This window comes from Haemorhous mexicanus, chromosome 5 (genome assembly GCF_027477595.1).
Source record: "Haemorhous mexicanus isolate bHaeMex1 chromosome 5, bHaeMex1.pri, whole genome shotgun sequence".
In the NCBI taxonomy this organism is placed as follows: domain Eukaryota; kingdom Metazoa; phylum Chordata; class Aves; order Passeriformes; family Fringillidae; genus Haemorhous; species Haemorhous mexicanus.
In genome coordinates this window covers 65,437,883-65,461,963 of record NC_082345.1, presented here as the reverse complement: position 1 = coordinate 65,461,963, position 24,081 = coordinate 65,437,883, and the positions used below count along the sequence as shown (strand labels likewise).

Below are 24,081 nucleotides of genomic sequence, written 5' to 3'. Positions count from 1 at the left end.
CTAGATATTGCATTGCCATCTAGTGAGCATCGCTGAAACTGCATGGTGAAGCCGGGAAGTTGAGGTTCCCAGGGCTGAACAAATGGAAAAAGAAGCAGAGGCTTCAGAAATGTTCGGTTGGACGATCATTATGCAATGGCAGAAATAAAGTCTTACTAGAACTCCCCAGGCTCTTTCCTTCTTTTTCTGAAGGAGGACGAACCAATTTTGTAAGGGCACAGTAGGAGAAATTCGAAAGTCTCAGCTCTTTCATTTTCCTTTCCTGGACGTAGGAGAATTCAGGGAAGAGTCCTTGGTACTCCCTCCCTGTGAATACAGAAGGGACAAGCTGCAGGTGTTGCACACTTGCTCAGTGTTTCCTCTTTCAGCTCAGTATTTGCTTGAAAATAGAATGCAAATATGGAACTCTCATTTCTCATTCAAAATTTTTCACTGTTTGCCTTTGGGGGTGCTCCACAGTTTGCACGTTACTCCCACTCTGCGAACTGTGACGCAGAGAGTTGTAAAGCATTGGGCTCTGCCACTTTCTGCTGGGTTTGTGGCATTCCCAGGCTTTGCTGTCCTGTGCAAAACAAACCCAACTGGGGAAACTTGTTTAATGTATTACCAATTAAATCAGAGTAGGGAAATGAGAAATAAACCCAAATCTTAAAAATACCTGTCCCCCAACCCTCCCCTCTTGCTGACCATATCTTTATTCACAGCTCTCTACTTCCATCCTGCAAGTGGCAGAGGGGGACAGGGAGAGGAGGTTGTGGTCAGCTCCTCACACATTTCCTCTGCTGCCTCTTCCTCCATGGGGGAAGGACTCCACACAGTCTTCTCCTGCTCCAGAGTGGACTCCATCCCCTGGCAGACAGCCCTCCACGAAGTTCTCCTGTGTGGGTCCTTCCTCCAGGCTGCAGCTCTTCAATAACTGCTCCAGCGTGTGTCCCTCCGTGGGCTGAAGTCCTTCAGGAGCACGGTGCTACAGCATGGCAGGGTCACAGACCTGCTCCACTGTGGGCTGCCCACAATGCCACAGCCTCCTTCGGGCATCCATGTGCTCTGACATGGATTCTTCTACACTGCAGGTGGACCTCTGCTCCCCCAGGGACCTCCCTGGGCTGCAAGGGCACAGCTGCCCCACCAGGAGCTGCCCAGGGGAATCTGCTCTGGCACCTGGACCACCTCCTGCCCTTCCTTCTGCACTGACCTGGGAGCCTGCAGGACTGTTTCTCTCAGATATTCTCACTCCTCTCTCCAGCTGCAATTTCTTCTGCATAGCAACTTTTCCTCCTTCTTTGCTGTTATCCTAGAGGCACTACCACTATTGTTGATGGCTTGGGCCTTGGCCAGCAGCATGTCCACCTTATGGCCATCTGGCTCTGTCCAATATGGGGGACAAAAATACTCAATAATTTCAAAACAGTAAAATATGCATTTTGTATCTAACCATGACATTCAGGGTTTCAGGCTGCAAGAGAACATTTCCTCCGAAACACTCTTTTGGTTATCCAAGAAGTGACTGTGAAAAATGAAACAAAAAATCTTAGAAGAGATTAGCAAGAGAAGTGAATAGAAAACTGCTCCTGAATTATTTAGTTGGGTATTCTTGCATTTCATTTCTTCTGCTTAGAAAAAGGTTTATGGGAAGTACCATAAACGGGCTAAGGTGTGAATAAAGAGCAGGAAAGGATTAAAATTTTAAATTCATGCTCCCATACCAGTGAATAATATAACTTAGCTGCTCATCAAGGGAGGACTGGGCCAGTTTTCTCAGAGGGACTCTGCCAAAATAGTCTCAGTGACTAACCTCCTGCATGATTTTTGTGGCCTCCTGCACTCATGACCCCTCTTTCTGCCTGGCTCTCAGCTCAATAATTGTGTTAAAAAGCCCAGTCCTTAAAATGCAGGTATAGAAAAAGATTACAAAGTTACCCAGCAAGACTTCTCACAGGACATGTGAGTGACAGGCGGTATGATATGAACTCAGTGGGAGAAACATGACTTCCTAAACTAGATACTAATAAAAAATATGTCCTGAGATATATTGCATTTATATTGATAGGCAGCTTAGACTGTTCTGAGCATTCCTGCTTTCCCTGGATGGTTTGCACGTTAGGCACACACCCACAGCTGGTAGAGTGTCAGTTGTGAGCAGTTTGGGGCTGGTGGGCTCCAAACTCACCAGTGATACAAGGTTCATGGTGTCCCAACCTGTGCAGTGCCCAAGGCTTTCTAGTTCTTCTACTGGAGCTCTTCACCCTGCCTTTCACTTTATAGTTATCAGCCTGCAGATCCCTACCTACATCTGCAGCTATTCTCCCTATCCTAGTCTTCCAGCACTTCTAGAGTGCTGCCATCCTCATTACTTTGCAAGGGAGTACTCAAGAATTGCTGATATGGCTGTCCAGGTGGGTTTTGTCACAAGTCATTCTCATCACCATGTGAGATGCCCTTCATTCTTCCCTACCTCTGCATTTCATTCCTACTTTGCAATTTAAAGACATATATTAGGGAGAAGGTAGAACACAAGTAGGTGAGCTTCTGAAATAGACAATTAGCATTTCCCAGTAATGCACACACACACACACACACACACACACACACACACACACACACACACTCAGCAACCAATTAGAGCTGCAAAATCTGTTCCAAACTGAAGCACATCTCAGCCAGCTCTTTTAGCACAATGGCACAATAGCAAGATAACATATAACAGCAGTTACTTGGAAAATAGTATTTTAGGCAAATTAAAAATAGTATTACAGGCAATGCTTTACTGGAAAAGATGTCCTTAAAAGGATATTCATCTGAAGGGAGATCTATCATTTCTTGTAATCCCACCACTTATTTGGGTTTTGTTTTTGGAAGAGTTGCTGTTACACTTTCTGTATACCATGAGCTATGGACACCAAAAATACATATTTCATATAATACATGAAAATAAACACATATTGCCTGTAAACAAATTTCATCATCCTTTGTGCAATCCTGAGAACGTCTGCTCTTCTAGAGTTGATGACCAAATAGGTGAATTTAACCCCTTGTCAAAAATTTAAGCACTCATAAAACTATATAACAGGTCTCAGTCAGGTCTGATTGATCAGAGGTAGTTGCCTAAATGGTCTCCTCTGTGTGCAGCATTAGAGGGACTGAAATACAAAGTCAAATGTGCTAATTCAAGGTAGAAACATTCAGAAATTATTTAAACTCAGATAACTGTTTGTTCTATCTCAATCCTTTGTGAGAATGTTAATAAGATCCAAATTTCAGGTTTTAGTGAATAATGAGATATTAGACATTATGGAATAATGGCTTTCCTTTGCTATCTGGGAGGCTTTGATGTGGTGTGGTCTAGCCTCTACCAGCACAGCTAGGGCTGCTGACCATTCATGTTCCTGAAGCTGTGAATAAGGCTGGCAGGACCCTTTTACCTGATGAGTTTGAGTTAAATACACCCTTTAAAGTTTTCACAGCAGCACGAGGCATTGCCGTGCTAAACCATCTGTGTATATTCGCCTTTCTTTATTTTTGTGTAAAATTTCAGGACCCACCAGCCTCTTCACTCAGGTATTCCAGACATAATACCAGCTTTAGGGTGAAAGCAGCCTAAAACAGAAGTACTTAAATGTTTTCATAGTTGGTTCTCCAATGCCTAAGGAGTGCTTGGCTGCAGAAAGGAATTCAGGTGAAAAAAAAGGGTAAAATATGGGTTTTCATCTGGATTCATAAAATCTGGTGTTCTAAGTTGATCATTTAAACTCCAAAAACTGATCCTCCTTCCTCCTTCCTTGAGGAGATGATGCATTTAGCACTTGTGTTAAGAGGTTCTGCACCAGGATAGAAAGGGAGATCAGAGTTTCTGGCTCTAGGTTTTTGACTGCTTCTGATTCTAACACAGTAAGAATTAAAACTAGCAGAAAGAGTCCTCTAACTCTTAACCAGTATTCAAACAGAGCTAAAATCCCCTTAATCTTTGTGGATTAAAAATCATCTTCCTCTGGGACTTTAGCTTCATGTGAAGGAATAACCTCAATCATAGCATATTCTGCATCCAAATTAGTGTAATCCAAATGGATTCACATCAGAATAGGAGCTTTTGGAATGCACATATTCCACATTCTGGTTTATACCTCTGGCCATTAACTTATTCTTACTGCTAGAAAAATTGTGTAAGTCTATTAGACTTGTTCAGGACTGTACCAAGATGACATGCATGTACATCCATTCAGCAAAGCAGGTGATGCTCCTGGGTGCCAGGGAAGTCTTTGTCTGCTGCCTGGAAGATTAGATGTCTACTGGAATAGATTTCCTGAATTAAGCTCTTAACTGCACTGACATGTCATAGAATTAAAGTACATGCCTTGCCAGAAGTGCTTTCTTAATGCATTCCCACTACTCATAGGAAAAATGGAAATAATTAGTGGCTTCTGGTAACCTTTTTCTCCTTGTTTTCTGTCAGAGTGACTCTGTGAATGTCAACAGTGCCCTCCATTTTCTCCTGCTGAAGACAACCAGGCTGAGCTTGTCGAGACTGCAGAATAAAATGTAGCTGCCACCACAACACAGTGTGTGTTTGTGGAGGGGGTGCTTTCCTTGTAGTGATAACTTCTGATTTCTCGAAACAGACCCAGTGTTTGACCAGCATAAAGGTAGTTACACCTGTGGAGTGAATGCATGGAAAAGGAAATGCTTCCACATGTCTGGTAAAAACACGGGAAGTGTCTGTACCCAAGAGTACCTGCAGCTCCAGCAGGCTTTTACCTTCTGCTGCTGGGTTTAGCTCCTATCATGAAAGTAACAATCAAGAAATTTTACTTCAGAAATATTCACATGGAGGCTTTCCAGTTGGAAAAAATTATGGGGGCAAAGTAAGGGCAAAAATTTGACTTTCCCAATCCTACACATAGATCTGGTAAAGTTAAAATTGCAAATCTAAGTCACATGAAAGAGCACACACAGAGCTCTGTGTAATTCCTGATTTGTCCACACGTCCTTGGTGCTACACAAAGGATGCTGGGCAAGAAGTAGAGTCCTGGAAACTTGGGGTGGGTTTACTTATGTCAACCATGTATTTTGTAAAAACAGCAGTTCATATAACTTAAAGGAAACCCTGGTCTTACCATTAATACAGAATATTAATTTATTAATACCAGTAATACAGAATATTAATGGTCTTTAAAATCTGTCTTAGAGCTGCCTTCAACAATCTGTAATCTAGCAGACACATATGATGGACTTTTTGTTGTACTGCTTTAAAAGTGTTGTAATTTTATCTGGTGATGTTAACTCGCAGAGGCAGCAAAACCTCATTATAGCCAGAATGATTTTGACTGCCTGTGCTGAGGTGAAGCAAGAGAACTTGTGAAAACCTGGATGTCCTTTGGGTGGCGCCTGCTGCAAAGCATTTGGTTTCTCTTCTCACAAAACAGAAGTAAAAAAGGTCCCAGCCTGGAGCTGCCCGGGTGGGCTGTAAATCCCTTCCTGCTTCGTGTACTGCTGGGAGAGGGTGAAACCACCGAGCATCAGGGCCAACTGATAGACAAAGAGGGAACAGAGAATGGAAAGTGAATAGAATTTATTAATAAATGCAGTTTGCATCTGGTATGTGCTAGTAATTCGTCTTTCTGGTTTCTGTTTTTATATGGCTACTGAGAAAAAAAAAAGGAGCTGTAAGCATATTTTATTAGTTATTAAATTTATTTCTTTATTCTGCCGATGTGTAGACCTGTGAATAAAACAAGTCCTTCCCTACTTTCACAGTTAAAAGAACACAGAAGGCATTAATTTTCTTTCTTTTTCACAGTTAGTAGCATGTTTGTATTGCCTTAACAGACAGTGGTAGGCTAGGTGGGAGGAACAGGTTTTAACACATGCTTTGAATGCATAATTACAATTAGAGATCAAGAGCTGGCACACCTGCTCTGGGGTGTAAGTGTGTGGGCTGTTAGATCTTTGGTCAGATCTGACTTTCACAAGCAATTATCACACATAAGGACCTGGGGTGGGTGGGGAACGTGAGGAATGGGCATAGCCAGTCTTGCCTGACACCCAACCTGCTGGGCCAGCAGGGCCAGGAAATGGTGTTGTGATGTGCACATGGATGTGCTAACCCCATCCTGCCAACAGGTCCAGCTCAAGGGATTTGAAAACAGGCCTCTCTCTGGGCTTGGATTCCTGGGATTGCTTTAGAATTGCTTCACTTTAGATGTGCAGGTGCTTACCTTGTACCACCAAGTCTTCTCCTTTTTGTCATCCAGAACATAAATCACAGAATCAGAATATACTGAGATGGAAAGGATCCACAAGGATCATTGAATCTTTTGCCCACATGGGGATCAAATGCACAACATTGGTGTTATTAGCACTGGTTCTGACCAACAGGGATATTTCTAATATTTCCAATTTCTCTGATCACTGATATTTCTAATGTATCCTGCAGCAACATGGCCTTCTAGGAAGCTGCAGTGTGCCTGGGCAAAATGATTTAACAAGGTTAGCCATAGGCTATAGGAAATGCAGGGAGCCCCTGATGCAGGGAATGATTGGCATCTGACTCCATTGATTCAGAAGGTTGAACAATTGCTTTATTAAACAATACTTTATTACATGATACTATTCTGTATTAAAGAGATACTATACTAAATTACATGCTGAAGAAAACTCGTGACTGTCTGCTGACAGCCAGGACACAGCTTTGATCCAACAGGCCAATTAATATAAACAATCATCACCAGAGTCCAATTAAGCACTCAGTTCAGGTAAACAATCTTCCCAACAGGTTCTATATGTGCAAAACAACAGATGCAGCAAGTAAAGATAAGAATTGTTTTTCTTCTTTCTGTGCTTCTCTAGGAAAAAACTGGAGAGAGAGAATTATCTCTCTCTGTTCAGAGAATGTGAATGCCACAATAGCCTCAGTTATTCATCAATTTCCAAAAGTAGTTTTCTAGAAAAAGAAAACATACCCCAAAATACCAAGAAAAGAGACACAAGAACTTAATTATTCAACACAGAAGGCTTTATTTACAATTAAACATAAGGATATCAGAAAAAATATTTGAGCTTTATTTTACTTGTATTTTCATTTATATTTCTAATGAAAGTTTACCCTGCACTGTTTGAACAAATGTAAATACCTAACATTACCTTAGTATCATGAATTAACAATACCTGTAACTGATGCTTTGGATGAAGTAACTAAAAATTACAATTCAAGTGCAGTCTAGGTGCTGGACATAGCTTAAAGGCCCAAACCTGCATTGAGATCAATAAGATTATACATATGGACAAACCACATAAAATTTGGCCCTGAGACATTTAAAATCATGGCCCAACTTGCTGGATCACTTCTGCTGGAGCAGCACACAGCACTAAATAACACTGATAAAGCAAACACTAACTTACTCACAATGTACTTAAGTCAAACATGCTAATATTTGATATAGTTTTTGATATGCTAGCATTTCAAATGAAGTTGAAATGATGGCATATCAAAAACTACAGGAGAACTTCTGTCGTTTCTTTCATGTTGGATCCTGACACAAAAGACTTTTTATTATAGAAAGTTGGTGTCAGATCTTGAACCACAGCAGAGCTGTGTTTATCTCAGAGGAGATGTGAGTTAATGACTTCAGCTGTCCCCATACTTTTTTGACCAGTCCATAGGACACTAGGGATGGCTTCAGTTGTGTCAAATTGTCCCCAGGCTAATATGGGAACAGAGCATCACATATGACACCAGCAATGATGTGAATATGAGAAAAAGGTGTTTTTCATTGACTAGCCAGCACCATAAGTAATCAGTAACACATGGGCTGAGAGCAGTCCTTCCCTCCAGTGTCACACCAGCTGCCCTGGTAGCTGGCAGCTCCAGCTCACAGCTGGAAGGAGAGTGCAGCCATGTACCTCACAGACCTCACCTTCAAGAATAATGTCTTGGGATTTCTGTGACTCATCAGCTTTACTGATAGCTACAAAACTTTGTCCATGAGGAACAATGGAATAAAACACCAGCATTATAGTCAGTTGGATTTTCCCTTTATTTCCAAAGGTAAGAACACCTAACTAAAGATACCCAGCCAAAGACATTGTACTTTATTAGCAACTTTCTGGTTTAAAGTCCATTGTAGCATTGTTTCCAAATAGCAGGATATGAGAGGCTGGCCATGTTCAATTTCCCTTTTTCTTTGCAGCTCTTAAATAAGGGGATAAACGATCCAAAAAGAAATCTTAGAAAATGCTGAACCTAGGCTCTTGTTTTGAATTTATTAAATCCATGGAAAGAGACCCAGCAACACTCTGTATTTGCCCCATTTACTCTCAGAATAAAATACAGCATTCAGATCAAAGGAAAAAGTCAAATATTTATAGAGATGTCAGTGTTTGCTACCTGTCTACAAGCTGATGCACCTCATTTGTGCAATGGTTGCACAAATTTCCTTGTGGCAGGTGGTTTATCAGCAAGTAATTGGGGCTACCTGTTTTCATTTACATGCTTCTATAGCAAGAGGAACTCTCTGATGTTTGATCAAAAATCATTGTCTTGGTCTTTCTTGTCTCTGAAGCATTTTGGAATATTTTATCTTGGCCTGTCAGGTGACATATCAGATCATTCTCCAAGGGAGGCCTCAGGCCAAGTGGGCTTAGGGCAGTGCAGAGGCTGTTCAAACAAGAGCCAGAAATAAAAGCTCACAGGAGACAACAGGAAGAGCAGTGGAGCAGGTTGGGAGTTAGGGAGTGGTTCAGATTAATAAACAGCTGTAGAGCCAAATGCTGATGAGCTCCATCAGCATATGGATGACTGTGGTGTATCTATGGGCCATCTCCATATAAAAGGTATGAACCACGTGTTTTAGTAAGTCTTTTATAAACTTCATGTATTGCAGTTAGTAACTTTACATAATAAACTTCACATTCAATGCAATTCACATCCCTGAATAGAGGACAGAGAGCAGTACTATTGCAGCAGTTTCCATTCCTTGAAGGAACAGAGAGAAATATTGCAATGAGCAGCTAGAGCACAGCATGAGCTCCAAAGTGTTGTCATTCCCAGCCTGTGCTCAGAGGTGGAACATCAGCAAGCGGCTTTTGTTTTCTTGCAAATCCGGAAGAAAATGAGTAGCAAGTTGCATAAATGGCAGAAGGTGGACTAAAATCCAACTGCACCTCAACTTCAGTCTGCATGGCTGCAAGTTAAAATGTATAACAAGTTCCAAATAGAGTCTTTTGATAGTGTAGTTTCCACAGTGGCCTCTTTAGTGATGTCAGAAATGTGGACCTTCGAAAACATCAGCTTATTTGGGTTAGCAAGCTGGTCTTCTCAAAATGGAAAAACATGTTGAATTCCATGGCACATGGATTGACTGTGCCTTGAATCATACCTTTTGTCTCTGAATTTTAACAAGCTGCTTAGCTGAAATTTCAATTAAACATTGACTGCCACTGAAGTCTTTTCACCTGTTGTGAAATAAAATCAGAATTCAGCATATGGTGAGGTAAGTCTTCAGCTTAAGAATACTTTAGTACACCATACATTCCACCATAATGTTAATGTCTCTGCACTTTTTTAAATAACTCCAAAAATGTGTTTGCTTCCCCAGGTATGAGCACATCAATACACCACTTGGTCAGCCTGCCCTGGTGGGAGTATTTTGCCTGTGTGAGCTAGGTATGTCAGACTAACAGAGTGATGCACCACTGAGAGAAAAAAGTGAGAAACCAGCACTCCATAGAGAGTGTCATTTACAGTGGGTTCTCTGAACCTCAGACAGGGAGGTGTCCTGGGAGAGCACAGCAATCTGCAGCTATGTGGCCTCTCAGGAAGGTACTGGAGGACACGACAGCAGTTTAGCAGTGCTGGACAAAATGTCAATTTTAAAGAACTCACGGCAAACAAAAATGTTGCTCTTGTGATGAAGTTCCCGATGACCTCCCCTGAGTTAAAAGCATCCTGAATGATTTAGGATGGGAAGAGAACTTGAAAATATTAGGCCAATTACCTGGATGATTTTCTACAGAACAACTACTGGATTTTCTAACATGTAAAACATAAGAACAGCGAAACAGGTAATGATTCTGTACTCTTGAAACCCTGAGGGAAGGTCACTGCTGAGGACTGAGCTGTTAAAGGCTTACTTACTTATTTTAATTTCTTTGACCTGCATATGAAATAGGACCCCATGAAGGCCAGGAACAGCACAGAGCCTCCAATCATCAATGCCATCTGCAGCGTGCTCAGCAGCTGGAGCCGACCGGAGATTTTACCTCTGAACATTTCTGCTTTCTCATCCCCAATAACAGCAGACTGAAACAGTGCAAGAAAAACATCAGTGAAAGGTACATATGTAAGACCTCACTTACTGAATATACTCTTGGTGTGGTGCAAATCACAGAATGAGTTTTATTACCCAGTTTCAGGCCACAAGGAGTGAAAAAGCCAGGTGGATTTTTTTCTTTGTTTGTTTCAAATCAGAGAATATTAATAGACATAAAAGATACTAACCTCATTTAGCCAAAGAATAGGGAACACATATGGCTTTTTAACTTTTTTTAAAGGCCTGAAATGAGAAAAAAAGTATAGCATGTTACTTTCAGTTTGCTACATAAGCCTACTCTCTACTTAAACATTTTTTTTCTTCCCTAACTATATTTCTGTTTTTCCGATGTGCCTTTTAAATATACTTTTGGGGTGGAAAAAAAAACCAAACCAAACCAAAACTACAATTAATAGCAGCCAATTTACACGTTGGGCTTTCACTATAGGACACGAAAGAACACAAGTGCACACCGCTGTTCTCAAGGTGAAGAAAAAAGGGAAGTTTAATTTCTGACTCCAACATTTATAGATTTCCAAAAGTGACAGTGGATTGGAGGGTGACAGTGCCACTAGACAAACCAACAGTCTATCAAATTTCTCCTCCTCCATAAAAGAGTGCAAAACAATGAGTTGTTTACAGAAAGAGTGTAAGAAAGTTCGCTACAAAAATGTCAACATCAGAAGGCTTAGGAAATCTTAAAAAATCAGGGTGACATTGGTCAACCATGATTTCCTGTCTAATCTTCTGTATATGGGCAGTCAGACACAGAGAGGGATAAAGATCTGTGTGGTGTTCATAGGTACAGGATGATTATCCATCATATGTACAAGATGTTTATCCGTGTACATTTGGGCCAATGAAGAGGAAAAAAACCAAACAACTAGAGACACATTTACCCTTGTGATAGAACCATCTAGTGAAAGGGAATACATTAATTATCTTTCTCATTGGATTTATTACAGAAAATAGAGTTTGTCTTTTTGTTCATCCTCATGGCCCCATTTGGGTTTTATAAAAATGATATTTTTAAGAAAATTTTGCCTTGCAAGCTTCTGTAGGGAGATAAAATGTGTGTTAAAATACCTGGGCAGTGTCCTGCTTAGGAAGATTTATACTCAACAAGCTTTGGGGAAGTATTTTTATTCCTTCTTTTCCAACACATTTCTACTGATGCTCTCATAGACCAATCAGCCCACTTAAAAAAATCTTTAAAAATAAAATAAAGAAGTAGCACTTACTCAATTCTTGTTGAAGGCCTCACAAGGAGGTTTACTTGCAGCCTTTTTGCAAATCGTAGTGTAAAACCAGTCACCTAAAAACAGTGAAAAACATCCAACAAGACATTAGTTTAAATTTGTTAATTAGATGCCAAAGTCTATATATGGACTGTGTCAAAAAGAACTTTGGGATTATTTTATTCTTATGTTTTGAAGGATTAATTTTTATGAAATGGGAATGTTTCCAAGGGTTTCTTATTTCTCATAGAAGTTCTAATTTTGTGGCTTTACCATAGTTAATTTGTAATTTGCATTTAAACCTGAAGACAAATTTAAAAACAGCTAAATCAGTCATGGCATATTTTGTGTAAAGATATGTCTCAGAGGGTTTTTTCCACCAAAAATCAGCTCATTTTTCTTTTTCAAAATGAAGGATATTAAACTTTCATAGGGCTGAAAACAAACCTTTCATATCAGGACAAACAGATGTATACAAAGGTCAAATATTTTCTTCATATCTTTCTTCTACTCTCTGTCTTTCACAAAAAAAGGCTGTGATTCTTGAAAAATTTGTGTAATATTTAGGAAAATCTGGTTGATGTCTCTATTTCAAATAAGGTGAAACAAAGATTTAACTTCATTTCTCCTCATTGAAGTTGCATATCTTAATTGTCAAATTTTAGTGAGAAATTATTATTTTACTTTTTCATTCAAAGTATGACCAAGATAGAATTTTGGAATTTTTGAGTTCGTCATACAATTCAGAAAACTTTGGTAAGTACACTTAAAGATCTGAATCGCTGAGACAGAAATAGAGGTAAATTTTCAAGAAGTCAAAATAAATTCATTCTGTTTGGGAGATCTGCTGGACAATTTAAGTCACAAAGATTTAAATTAAGTCTATTTAAATCAGACTCTTCACAATTCTAGCAATACAAAATAAACTCATCTACGTTTATTTAGTTTCAATTGCGATAGTAATGATCCAAAAAATAGCCATAGATTTTTTTAAAAAACTAATTGTAGAGGAAACAGAAGTTTCAAAGAATATAATTTTCTGAAAGTACCTAAGATCATATAAAAGCTACAATATACTCCACAGTTTGCAGAATCTATTCAATCCCATGTTCCCAACAAGTAAAAATCAAAACAGATTTTCTAAACTTTGAAGGTCAGAGTGAAATAAAGTTCTGCTCTAAATTTCCCCTGCTGAAACCATACCACTTGGAGAGCAGACCTAGGAAAAGCAAGCATGAAGATATTGCATCTTCTGCTTGTCCCTCTGGTAAAAGGCACACTCTGCTACTATTAAACTTAAACATTGCAAGTTTCCCAAGGTGCAAGTATTAAATACTTGAACTTACAGGCTCTATGTCTAGATATGTCTCATGCTCCTCTTCATTTGGGCTCAGGCCTTCCACGCTATTCAATACAGAATCACTTGCATGAAGAAAGTGAGGAAGAGAGATATATACTGGTCTTTCTATTAAAAACAAACAAACAAACAAAGAAACTCTCTTGAATCATTAAGCCTTACTTTGGCACTCATCTTCACAGGTCATTTTCTAAACACAGTTTTGCTATATAGACATACAATCCTGATAAAAATGTAATAGTCTAGCCTCACCACCCAAAAAAAAAAAAAAATCAAAAAGCCCCAACCCAAACCAAAAAAATGCCAAAATCTGAGCATTTTTGTGATTTATTTGCTCTCATGAGGAAAATTTGTATAATGAAATAAACTGCAATTACAAATCCTGCTTGTCTTGTGTCTCCATTGTGGAGCTGGCAGTGCTGCCAGTTTCAGCCTGGGCTGAGGACATGGCTGTCACTGTCCCTGCCCACCTTCCTGATCTTGTTTGAGCCTGAAGGGATCTCTCACAGTTCACTCTGCACAAAATGCAGACTCAGTAAATATTTATTGTACCAACACCACACTGAGCCAGTATTGTCTGTGTACCTACATACAACTGTGGACATACCAACCCCTGCCATGTGTGTGAATTGCCTCAGACACAAGGTGCTGAACTATCTCTGGCTTTTACACAGTGCCCTTCCTTTCCTTTCTCTACACACACTCCTGCAGTTTCAGTACACAATCCATGGCATCCCAACTTTGCACAGCACTATGCAAAATACAGAAAAATCACAGTCCTCATTTTAGGCTGTGAGGCTGCAGAAATGTGAGGGGTCTCACAAGCAACCTGTGGAAAAATCCAGACAAAGATCCTGGATATCAGAGTAACACCCCAGCTACAGGACAAGGGTCTTGTCCCCAGTTAAAGGGCTTGTGTGGCAGTACTGTGTCACCACCATACTTGCTTTGCAGGCACTGATGTCCAGGACTCCGGCTACGGTGCAGTTCTGTGATATTTCTAGATCTGTGCAGAAGCAATAATTGTCTGGGACTTCCTCTGGAGCTGCAAATGCTTCGCGAGGAACTACGAAACGGTACAGTGTGATTCCCTTCACAACCTGCTCGCTGTGGAAAACTCCATAGATGGATCTGAACACAAAAGAGGAGAAATGTGTTTCAGCCTTTTGGATTAAAAGTCTAAATTCGTGGCAATGCTCCTGAAGGTTCCCTCCAGCAGCCTCTCTCCTAAAATAAACAACCCCCCCACCTTCCACGGACCCAGTGTCCGGGCTCCTGGCACACTGTTCACCCCTACTGTTCAATTGTAGGGGTGTTTCTCTGTGATGGAGAATATCCCACACCTTCACTAAAGGATGTACAAGCTCAGTGGTGAACATGAAAATACACAAAACAAAAGACAAAACTTCAAATACTAATGGTAAGCAATATAGACAAAACTAACAAATTTATTGAGATTCCTTTTCTCTACACACAGCTACACCAGCAGTCACTATGAGGTTTTTGAAAGTTTCTGGACTACAGTAGAGATGCTTATCCATATAAAGCATCTCTGATATAGTTTTTTGCTGACTTTAATCTAAACTTTATGATGCAGATAGCATCTTGCATATAACCTTATTCTGTTGCATATGAATCAGAAAACTTCTTAAGCTTCTTTTTGCTAATTCAGTATCAGCTGATACAGAGGTATGGTTGCTACACAGTAATGTAACCAGGACACCAACTCTTCGTAAGGCGGCCAAACAAAAGAAGGGTTTTGCAACATGGACAGAACAATTTTTCCTGACCCTGCTTCTTCAGGACCTTTGAAAATTCTTATTGTCCTTTGCTGTTCATGAATCGTGAAAATTAAATGGCTGGAGGGATCTCTCAAACTATGTGTGCAGTCAATACAAAGAATTTTATAATTTCTCCCCTGCATAGAATTCTGTTTTCTATGAATTGGGAAATGTTTTCCAGTTTGTGGATAAAATTGCTTCAGAAAAAAACCCCTTTAATTTCATGCAAAAACACTGATTTTTTAAAAAAAAACACTCTGCAAAGCAAATGACCCACTTTAAACCTAGTTAAAAGGAAGCATCTGTTTCCAGGCAGCAAAATAAATAAAGTGTTTGAACCTCTCAAAGTAAATACACTGTGATGCACTTTAAATCTTTAACATTCCTTTCAGTGGAGAACCTGGGGATGCTGGATAGCCCAGCAGAAGCAGCAGGCTTAAAAGTCATCAGCACGGGATGTATTAAGCAGGCTTATTTGTTTGTAAATATATAAAAATAAAATAGGTAAAAATATCCTGTGAGAAAACAATTTTTTAGTATTTATTGAATGACAGTAAACACTGTTCTGCATAAATGATTTTCTCGTCATGCCTAAGACCGACCTAACTGTACCCTGCTGTTTCTGTTGCCTTCTCAGACCAAACAAGGCTGGCTCCTGACCTTAGAAGTTCATGACTTTGAACCCTGTGGCCATCAGTGCCTTTTAAAAATCTCTAACAGCAAACAATGTTACATTTTCCTGAATACACATCTGTAACTGGCTGAAATAAAGTGCATTGTATTAGCTTGCTACTTGACATAAAAGTGGTAGAATCAGGCTCTGAATCATGGGCACAACTCAGAACTTCACTTGTGTTTTAGATGCAAGGTCTTATGTTGCACTGCCTGGTTGACCTGAGCCCAAGCACAGCCACTGCAGCCCCCCTCTGAAAACAAAGAGCACTCAGAGGCACACTTGGCTGTGCCCACACTCCAGGAAGGGAGCAGCCTACCTGCAGATGTCCGAGGAGAAGAAACGAAGTACCTGGTCCTTCTTAACAAACGGTGGGAAGGATGCTCCATCTGTGAATAAAATAACACAAGAGCTTGAAAGAAATTCTGCTTAGAAGACATGATTTATTTTTTTCTAGCTCAACACTCAGTTGTTACTTTTCTGTAAAGCTGTGATGAAAGTAAACAATATGAGTCATTTGTGGGAAAACGTTTATGTAAGTTATTGCACATTGACAGGCACTTCACAGATAACATGTAATTGTTTTTGAAAGTGAGCCAAGTCATAGCAGCAGGTTTTTTTCGCCCCCAGATTTGAAGCTATATGATCAAGCCCATTTTAAACAGAGGATATTAAAAAAAACAAACAAACAAATAAACCCTGCTTAATATGAAGCCAAAAACCTGTTGCCATTGCTTCAAGGTTTATGCACCTAGATTTATAGACCTAAACCCTCCTGAAGATGCTTGAGTCACCTGCAATTCCAACAGTGCTTACAAGAAACACAGCTTTAGATTTCAACACTGTCTATTTAATAATCAATGCTAAACATTTTCCACTAAAGATTGCTCACGTGGGTCTCTAAGCTGAGGTCCTTCTAGAACTAATGGAGAGGAGGAAGCCACTTTTGGAGCACAATCCACCTCTCCCCATTTTAGAAATGCAAAATAAGTTAAAGGAGCGGCACTTTGGTGTTGTTTCTCTCCACTTGCTCTAAAAGAGTGCAGAGATTCAGATTTGTATTTCTGCATTGCAAGCACCCAGAGTTATGTAAGAGGAGCCTCTGCCATTTTCCCAGTTGAGGTGTTGTAACAAACCTTTAACCAGTACATTTGTTAGTTTTTGCGACAATTTCTGTTTAGTTTCTTAGGCAGCAGCCATAACCAAACAATTGCAAATTGCAATTGCATCTGTGATGTCTTTGGATCCAGCTGGCAAGAACACGAAGGCTAAATTACATACTGCCACTTGCCCCCTGCTGACAGAAGCACTTTTTTTTCAAACACTCAAGATCATCCTAAACACACATTCTGTTTCTAAATCTTGGCATTCTTGTAAGGTTGGCAAACATGGAGCCCTGTCCAGCCCCACTCAAATATACTGTTTTATATTTTTATCTATGTAGTTTCCTGTACTGTACCTGTTGAGCTTTTGAGTGAAAGCTTACAAGATAAAGTACAATTCTCACACTTACAAGGTTTTTAAATCTGTTGCATCTCCAAATACAGCAATGTCCCACTGAATGATCTTGTGAACTGTGCAGCAATCTTTGCTCACAAGCAAAAGCTCATTTTCACTGTACTGGAGCACTTAATTAGTTAGTAGCATATGTTTATTCCATCAGTTACAGAAGAAGAATAAACAAAAAGGCTGACCTTGGTTAAAAAACCAAAAAAAATGCCAGGCCCCATAAGAAAGAGGGGAAGTCCTAGAATGTAAGATAATATTGTTTCTTATAAAATTACTTACATGGTTTAAAAACTAACTAATCCTTCATGGCTCACAGAGAATTGGAAAATCAGATTCTTGTGGTATATTTTAAATACTTCAAAATATTTTGTTGCACAGTCTGGGTTAAAAGGAAAATTATCTATGCCAGGTAAAGCAGAATGGAAAATAGAGGGGAAAAAATCCAAACAAAACAACCCAACTCAAAAGCCTTCATTTACTGAGCTTTCTGCAAAGGCCTCCACCAAGACACCTGCCAGCCTCAGCTCTACAGATTGTGGTGTCCTCACGGCAATGCTTTCACTAACCAAAAAGAAATATATCACCTTGAAGAAATGCATCTTAAACAACTCAGCTGTTTACCCATGCATTCCAAAAGAAAATTCAAAAATAGTTTTCTACAGCCTATTCATCCCAGTCTAAACTACTTTTCTTCTTCATCCCTTTTCATTTTCTAGTGATCTACAAGCAGTCATCTGATAGCCTCCTCCTTTGTTGCCTCAATTTATTTTCATACATCAGGATGTCCATTCTGGCACATTTAATTAATTTTTCAACAGTGTAAATGAATGTGCATTTTTAAAATGCCAAGATGATTTTCAACTACTATAGCAAAGAAACAGACTCTTAATTATATTGTGATATGAAAATAATTAGTAGAAACAAGAGAACTGGATAATTTTATTTCTCTTCCACTTTTACTCTAGAAGTAGAGGCTGTGTGCATGCATAGATAAAATAATGTGCAGTAATAAAAAAATCATGTATTTTAATAGATACACACATATGCATATACCATAGTCATAGTATGTCTGCATATATATATAGATGTTTAATATACAGAATACAGAACTGGCAAAGCCCAGCGTAGTTAATTTAAATACTGTAATTCATTAATCCCTTGAAATGTCAAGAAAAGTGTTGAAATTTTAAAAATCTTTAATAGGCTCACCTGTGCCATTAACCATATCACAGTGGCCTTTCCAGTATGAAAGAGTCCTGTAAGATAAAATAAAAGTCATGCTGCATGTAGTAGATTTTACCATGTAAGTACTTTGATTACCTGTATTACCAAATATAACTGTTCCTGGATATCCTGACCCATTAGCAAAGGCCAAGGACAGAGATGTTCATTAATTCAGATGAATTACAGGATCCATTAGAAGAGGTTAAAAGGAATCTATCTACTTAAGAGTACAAAACAGAAGTAAATACTTGTATCAAAGAATCAATAACTGTCTTAAGTCCAAGCTCCTAACAGAACTATTAACAACTGAAAGAAAATGATGGTTTTGCTAAGCCCAAAGCTTGGTCCTGTTTCCTTTGAATCACTGAAGTTTTTTTCTGTTTATCCATAGCTCCTAGTCAATCAAGTATTAAAAATCATACTTTGAAAATGAATTTTATTTTTTTTTACTGTACAATGTTATGATACCTTTGATTTTTATAGCTTTCAATTATTGCTGTTTTTGTAATATCTTCTGTCCCAGTATACACAGTGTAAGGTCCATCGGTTGTCTCATTATACTGCAATAGATGAAACAAGGAATAACAGTAAGAAATATTGAACAAATTTACAGCATTTTCTTCCTCAGAGCGGCTTTCTTAAGTTTCACTCACAGAATGATAACTGAAGGCATTGCCCCCTCATTGGTTTCACTTACAGGGTAGAAGACTCCCACAAAAGACTTCCCACTGGGTAGGGGGATGCTGTGTAGGAAGGGATCTGTGTATCCCCACAGTATTTCTTTGACTGTTCTGTTCTGCAGTATGGCTGCATTGGATGATTTAACCCAAGTGTTTATGATAGATTGCATGAAAGTGCTTGGGTACACAGAAGGTACAGCCTGCAATGGCAAAAAAATAAATGTTTAGTATAAAATTTTGCATGTGCTTTGAATTAAAGTCACAGAGACTGACTCCAAAAAATGTCTGCCAAAGCCCATTCCCAGATTTACAACTCCCCTGAAGTTAAGTTTCTAGATAAAACTGACACTTCTTAACAAAACAATTACTGGCCATAAGTTACACAAAAGCAGAAAATTTTTCTTGACTGGTTGCATGAGTTCCCTAGATCAGCCCTAATCCCAGAATGACAGAACAGCTGAAGTTTGCGGGGAGCCCTGGAAACCCTCTGGTCCAACCCCTGCCCAACCAGGACCACTGAGAGCCAGTTGCCAGGACTATGGCCAGATGGGTTTCTGAACAGCTGTGAGCAATGATTTCACAAAAGCTGTGATCAGATAATCCTCTGAAGTGCCTTCCAACATGGGCTCTTCTGTGATTCTGTGACTGCTGGAATGGTTCTATTTTGTATTTGCACCAACAATCTTTATACTCTGCCCCTTGCAGACACCTTCACACACAATCCTGAGCACTCATGCAAACACCAGAAAGTCAGTGCAACACAACTAGGGCTGAATACAAGTACGAAAACTGTAAATATTAGTCAAAGGCAAACATTCTCAGCCTGTAATAAGACAAAAACACCTGGACTAAAAAGGCTCTTCACCTCTACTCTAGGTGAAGATCCCTGTGTTCTCTGAATAACTAATGCTCAGTAGGACAGGAGAGCTCCAGGACTGCACCATGGGGCCCAGGATTTGTGGTGGCAAGGCCATGCAGAGCCTGGGTGTGGGAATCAATGCAGCCTCCCCTGCCAAGCAGATCTGAGGGTATTATGGAAAGAGCATGGGAAATCCACCCTGTACTTTTCATGCTGTACATGCACATGTTCATGGTCACACACAAAGGGAACCCATCCACAAACTCTTTATTCCCATGTTAAAATTGACTAGGAGGATGTTTTTTGAGCCTTGAACACACTGTGGTGAAAGGTGTCCCTGCCCAGGACAAAAGGGGTGGAACTAGATGGTCTGTGAGGTCCCTTCCAACCTAAACCATTCTATGATTCTATGAACTTCTCCCCTATTCCCTCAACATTTGCAGTTTTTTTTCTTTACTTACTACAATAGCGAGGTTGAGGATGGTCAAGGTGTCATTTTCTGTCCCAACAGACATATCAGGTTCAAAATTAGCAATATTGGGCAACATGTAGGATATTGTGCCATTCTCACCTTCCGTGACATTTACTTTGGGTAAATATCTCACCCTGGAAATACAAAACACAAACAGAGAATATTTTTAATCTTTGACTTTTGAGAAAACACATAACCACGCCTGACTGAAGGCTTTTGAAAAGTTGATGAACATTTTAGTAAAATGAATGTTGAACATTTTATAAATACTATGAGGTTTATAAACTTTTCATGTGATTACATGTAAAATTCAATTTTCTGCAAATATTGTTCTTTTGGAAATATTTCCCTATTGGCAAATGGAATATTCTTTCTTGATACTAAAATAAAAGCAAGTATTTCCTTTGTATTTATATGTCACGAATGGACCTTATAATTTTTAAAATTTTTTAAATGAATTATGATTTGTCACATTTCATAAGCTATCCTATGGTTGCATGTAATTAGAAGGTGGTGACACAGACATAAAAACTCAGGTATTTCATCCGATAGACATGTCTTGCAATGAAACAGGCTAAACCCATGATGTTACGTTGATAATAATTAATATGATGTAGAGGTTTATAAGCAATCTTTCAGTCCCTCTGAAGTTCTGCCAGTCATGCCCTGGCAGCAGATCTCTAAGGTACAAATTTCTGCTGCAGTTCTAGCTTTAGCTCCACTCTTCCAGTCCCACCCTCTTGATGGCCCCTCTGTGGGGACAGCAGCCAGCAGGGATCAAATAAGAGTCTGTGCTGCAGGTCCAGAGAGCTTATCACAGCTCCATCCCAGACGGGATCTTCAGGTTACTTCAGGATCAGATCTTCCAGCGTGAGCGTAGAGGGGTGCAAAAGGTACTGAGACATTCCCCCGTGGTACAGATGTAGCCATGCATGTGGGTCTTACCTGAAGAGCACCTGGATCTTGACTTCTCAGAATTGGTTTGCATTTATGTCATTTTAATTATTGGCCTAATGTGTAGAGCACCCACCTAAAAGCTGGGAGAATTTTTTTCTAGTTCTACATTGTAATAAATTATTAACTATTTAAAGGGAGATTGAGAGAGAAACTCAATGTCACAGTTACTCAGGTAAACCAAATATCCTAGGAAGGCATGAGTGCAGCAGCATCATGAGAGCCTTCATTTCATAGTCATCATTTCTTACTTAGTCTGATTTAGGCTTCTGGCTGAGACTTGTCCTTAAGAAAAAAAGGGATCATCATCAGCACCAGAGTAAAATGTTTCTGTTTGGTAGGAGTTCACCTTCTTCAGTATTTCTTAACTGTCCTTTCCTGATTCCTAGGTAACCCTTTCCTCTGCCTTGACAGGAACTCTGTGAAATAAAAGTTACCTCTTTCCATTGATAAGTAAGTGTTTAGGCATAAAGGCACTTTGGCTGAAGATGCTGAAATGGAAAACTACCTTGTGAATATAATATACATCCCTATAGTTATCAAAAAAGAAATATCCTATCGTCATAGAGAAATAATTTCCTAACACAGGTGCCAATGGTAGCAAATATTGGGCCTAATAACTCAGGAAGTATCAGCTAGTTCTATGTCAACATCACATTTAACATTAAACAAATAATAACTTCTTCCTGCATCTCTGTCCTAGCTAGTCCACTCAGAAAAAGGAATGCTTTTTCAAGCAAAATTTGAAAAAAAAATAAAATCTATTGACTAAAAAGTCATATAGGTGAAAAAACAAAACCAAACCACATTATTAAAATAAGTTATTAGTGATGCATGGATGATAAGATAATCTCTTGGTTTTAGGTATCTGGCACATTTTCTCCTGTTATAAAGCTGGTGAAAACAGAACAGGAAGGAACACAGCCATCTCTGTGATATTGTGGCTAATGAATTATTGTTTTTCTCAAGAGCAAGCAGCTTCACATCCTGTTACCTATCTCTATTTTTGTTTTCATTATGTTAGACACAATCCAGAAAAAGTTTGGGATTGCTGTGTGTAGCTGCAGTTCAGGCATTTCTGTCATGTCTAACTCTTGTATGATGCTGGAATTTCAAAAATAAATTTTGTCTCAGCAGACCATTTAATATGTCACATATTAAAGGGTCTTTTCTTACCTGTATGTGTAAGGTCCTCTTTGTTCAAGTTTTGGTTGAGCCCCCTCCTCCATAACCTCTGAAGGATTTAACACATGGAAAATCCAAAATTCCCTGTAAACTGAGCTTCCTGGCACAAGCCAATTTTGAAAAGCAGCGGTACCATTGACAATGACAGCTTCCTGAAAGTACAAAACCAAAGTTAAAATTATTCACAAAAGAAACAAGTGAGAAGTTGCATTTACTTTTTAGGTGACTGTTGAAGATTTCAAAGCAAACAGAAAAAAGCCACTATTTTAGCATCAGTATGAGATGTAGAGCCCAGTTGCCAACATCTGGAGGAAGCTTGACATTCCTGCTCAGTGAGAGCAGAAGTGAGTCCCCCTAAAACAAATGAGCACAAAGCTGATACAATTGCTGATGCAGACAGTAGCAAAGCTTCCCTATTGCTGTGGAGGGGCATTCCCTCAGTTCTCAAACACTTGCCAAAACCACTGATCATTTATAAAGGGGAAATCTTTGGTGACTGAATGATACCCAGCAGGTTACAGAATCCATCAACTGCTTCTCATATATTGCAAATAGCCCAAGGGAGGAAATAAGAGCTCTGTCTGAGCACTTTACAGGCTCTGGATAATTTTGCACCCAGAGAAATCACATAGTGCTCTTGAAGGACTGTTTCTTTGACAGAAAGTTTTTGTCACCAAAACTGAGATTTTCTAAGAAATCTCTCAAATTCCAATAACATTTGATTAGGAAATTTTCCCAGATCTAAGGAAGAAGGGATAAAACAGTACATCCAGAACCCCTCTTGAGGTATCAACAGCTTTAAGTCTGTGCCACTCAGCCCTATGCCAAATGGCAATTTGGGCCTCAGGACTGTACAGTGAGAAGGAGAGTTTTAAAGTATGTAATCAGGGGAATGCCTGCTTTGCCTGGTCTGTATCAGGCTTCTTCTATGGGATTTTCCCAAACCTTGGGATAATGTAATTTTTCCCCTTGGTGGTAAAGATTCATAAAAGTGTTTTTCAATAAGAAGATAAATCTAGACTGCATGTCTCCAACATAAAAGATGCTTTTCTTTGTTAGAGTGATTGAAGATGTATTAGCTAATTTGCACAACTCATGAAGTCCAGGAATTAAAAGGCTCTAATTTCTCTAGAGAGAAAGGAAAGATAGTTAAAATCCAAAGTTTCTAAATTTTTTTTCTAGTTTAAGTTTGTGCCTCTAAAGTTCACTTGGCAATCACCAGGTAAACAAAATAGGTACTGCCAGTTACCACCTCCTGCAGTTAGAAACAAATGTCTCATCTTGGAGAACTTGTAACACAGACAGGGTTCTGTCTGAAAAAAGCCTTTGTACGGGGCAGTTGCAAACACCTTACTGGTGGTGTAAAGCACTGGGCTTGCTGCCTGAACGCCTGCTATAATTTATGTGCATTTGTGTGAGAGGGGAAAGAAACCTTGCTGCAGCAAGTGTGATATCATCTTGAGGCCTCTCAAACTCACAAGGTCAAAGACTGTCCCAGCTGTGGCCCAGCACGGGCAGACCACATCCTGGATGAAGAGGAAAAAGCTTACATGGTTCAGAAATGGCCTTTCCATTTTTCACAGAGAATTGCTCCAAGAATCTGGGAGAAACAGGATGATATAAAAAGTGCAACTCAGTCTGCCCAGAATCTGCCTGTGATCTGTGCTCAGCACTGGTCTGAGATGGGGACAGATGCCAGGATGTGACCTCCCACTCTGGGAGTGGGCAAGTTTGTAAATTTCTTTCACAAATGTGGTCAAGAAGGCAAACTAATCTCTCTAGAAGACAATACTCAGGAAGAGAGAATAAAGAAATTTCAACCTTGGGATAACAGATCTATTTAAC

General features: G+C 39.5%; 1 protein-coding gene across 7 annotated transcripts in view; it reads right to left on the bottom strand.

The window, feature by feature from the left end:
• Positions 1 to 6,987: 6,987 nt before the first annotated feature.
• The window catches only part of CD36 (CD36 molecule), a 36,404-nt gene continuing 19,310 nt past the window's right edge, over positions 6,988 to 24,081 (bottom strand). For all 7 annotated transcript variants that reach the window (XM_059847438.1, XM_059847433.1, XM_059847439.1 and 4 more), the window contains exons 3-14: positions 22,228 to 22,388; positions 20,087 to 20,231; positions 18,784 to 18,966; positions 18,555 to 18,646; positions 18,072 to 18,118; positions 15,673 to 15,742; positions 13,843 to 14,030; positions 12,889 to 13,007; positions 11,546 to 11,619; positions 10,493 to 10,547; positions 10,130 to 10,294; positions 6,988 to 9,447 (exon numbers count right to left, since the gene is read on the bottom strand). In XM_059847438.1, coding sequence (XP_059703421.1) covers positions 10,130 to 10,294; positions 10,493 to 10,547; positions 11,546 to 11,619; positions 12,889 to 13,007; positions 13,843 to 14,030; positions 15,673 to 15,742; positions 18,072 to 18,118; positions 18,555 to 18,646; positions 18,784 to 18,966; positions 20,087 to 20,231; positions 22,228 to 22,388 — 1,299 coding nt within the window. In that variant the 3' untranslated portion in view covers positions 6,988 to 9,447. The remainder of the gene's footprint in view (positions 9,448 to 10,129; positions 10,295 to 10,492; positions 10,548 to 11,545; positions 11,620 to 12,888; positions 13,008 to 13,842; positions 14,031 to 15,672; positions 15,743 to 18,071; positions 18,119 to 18,554; positions 18,647 to 18,783; positions 18,967 to 20,086; positions 20,232 to 22,227; positions 22,389 to 24,081) is intronic.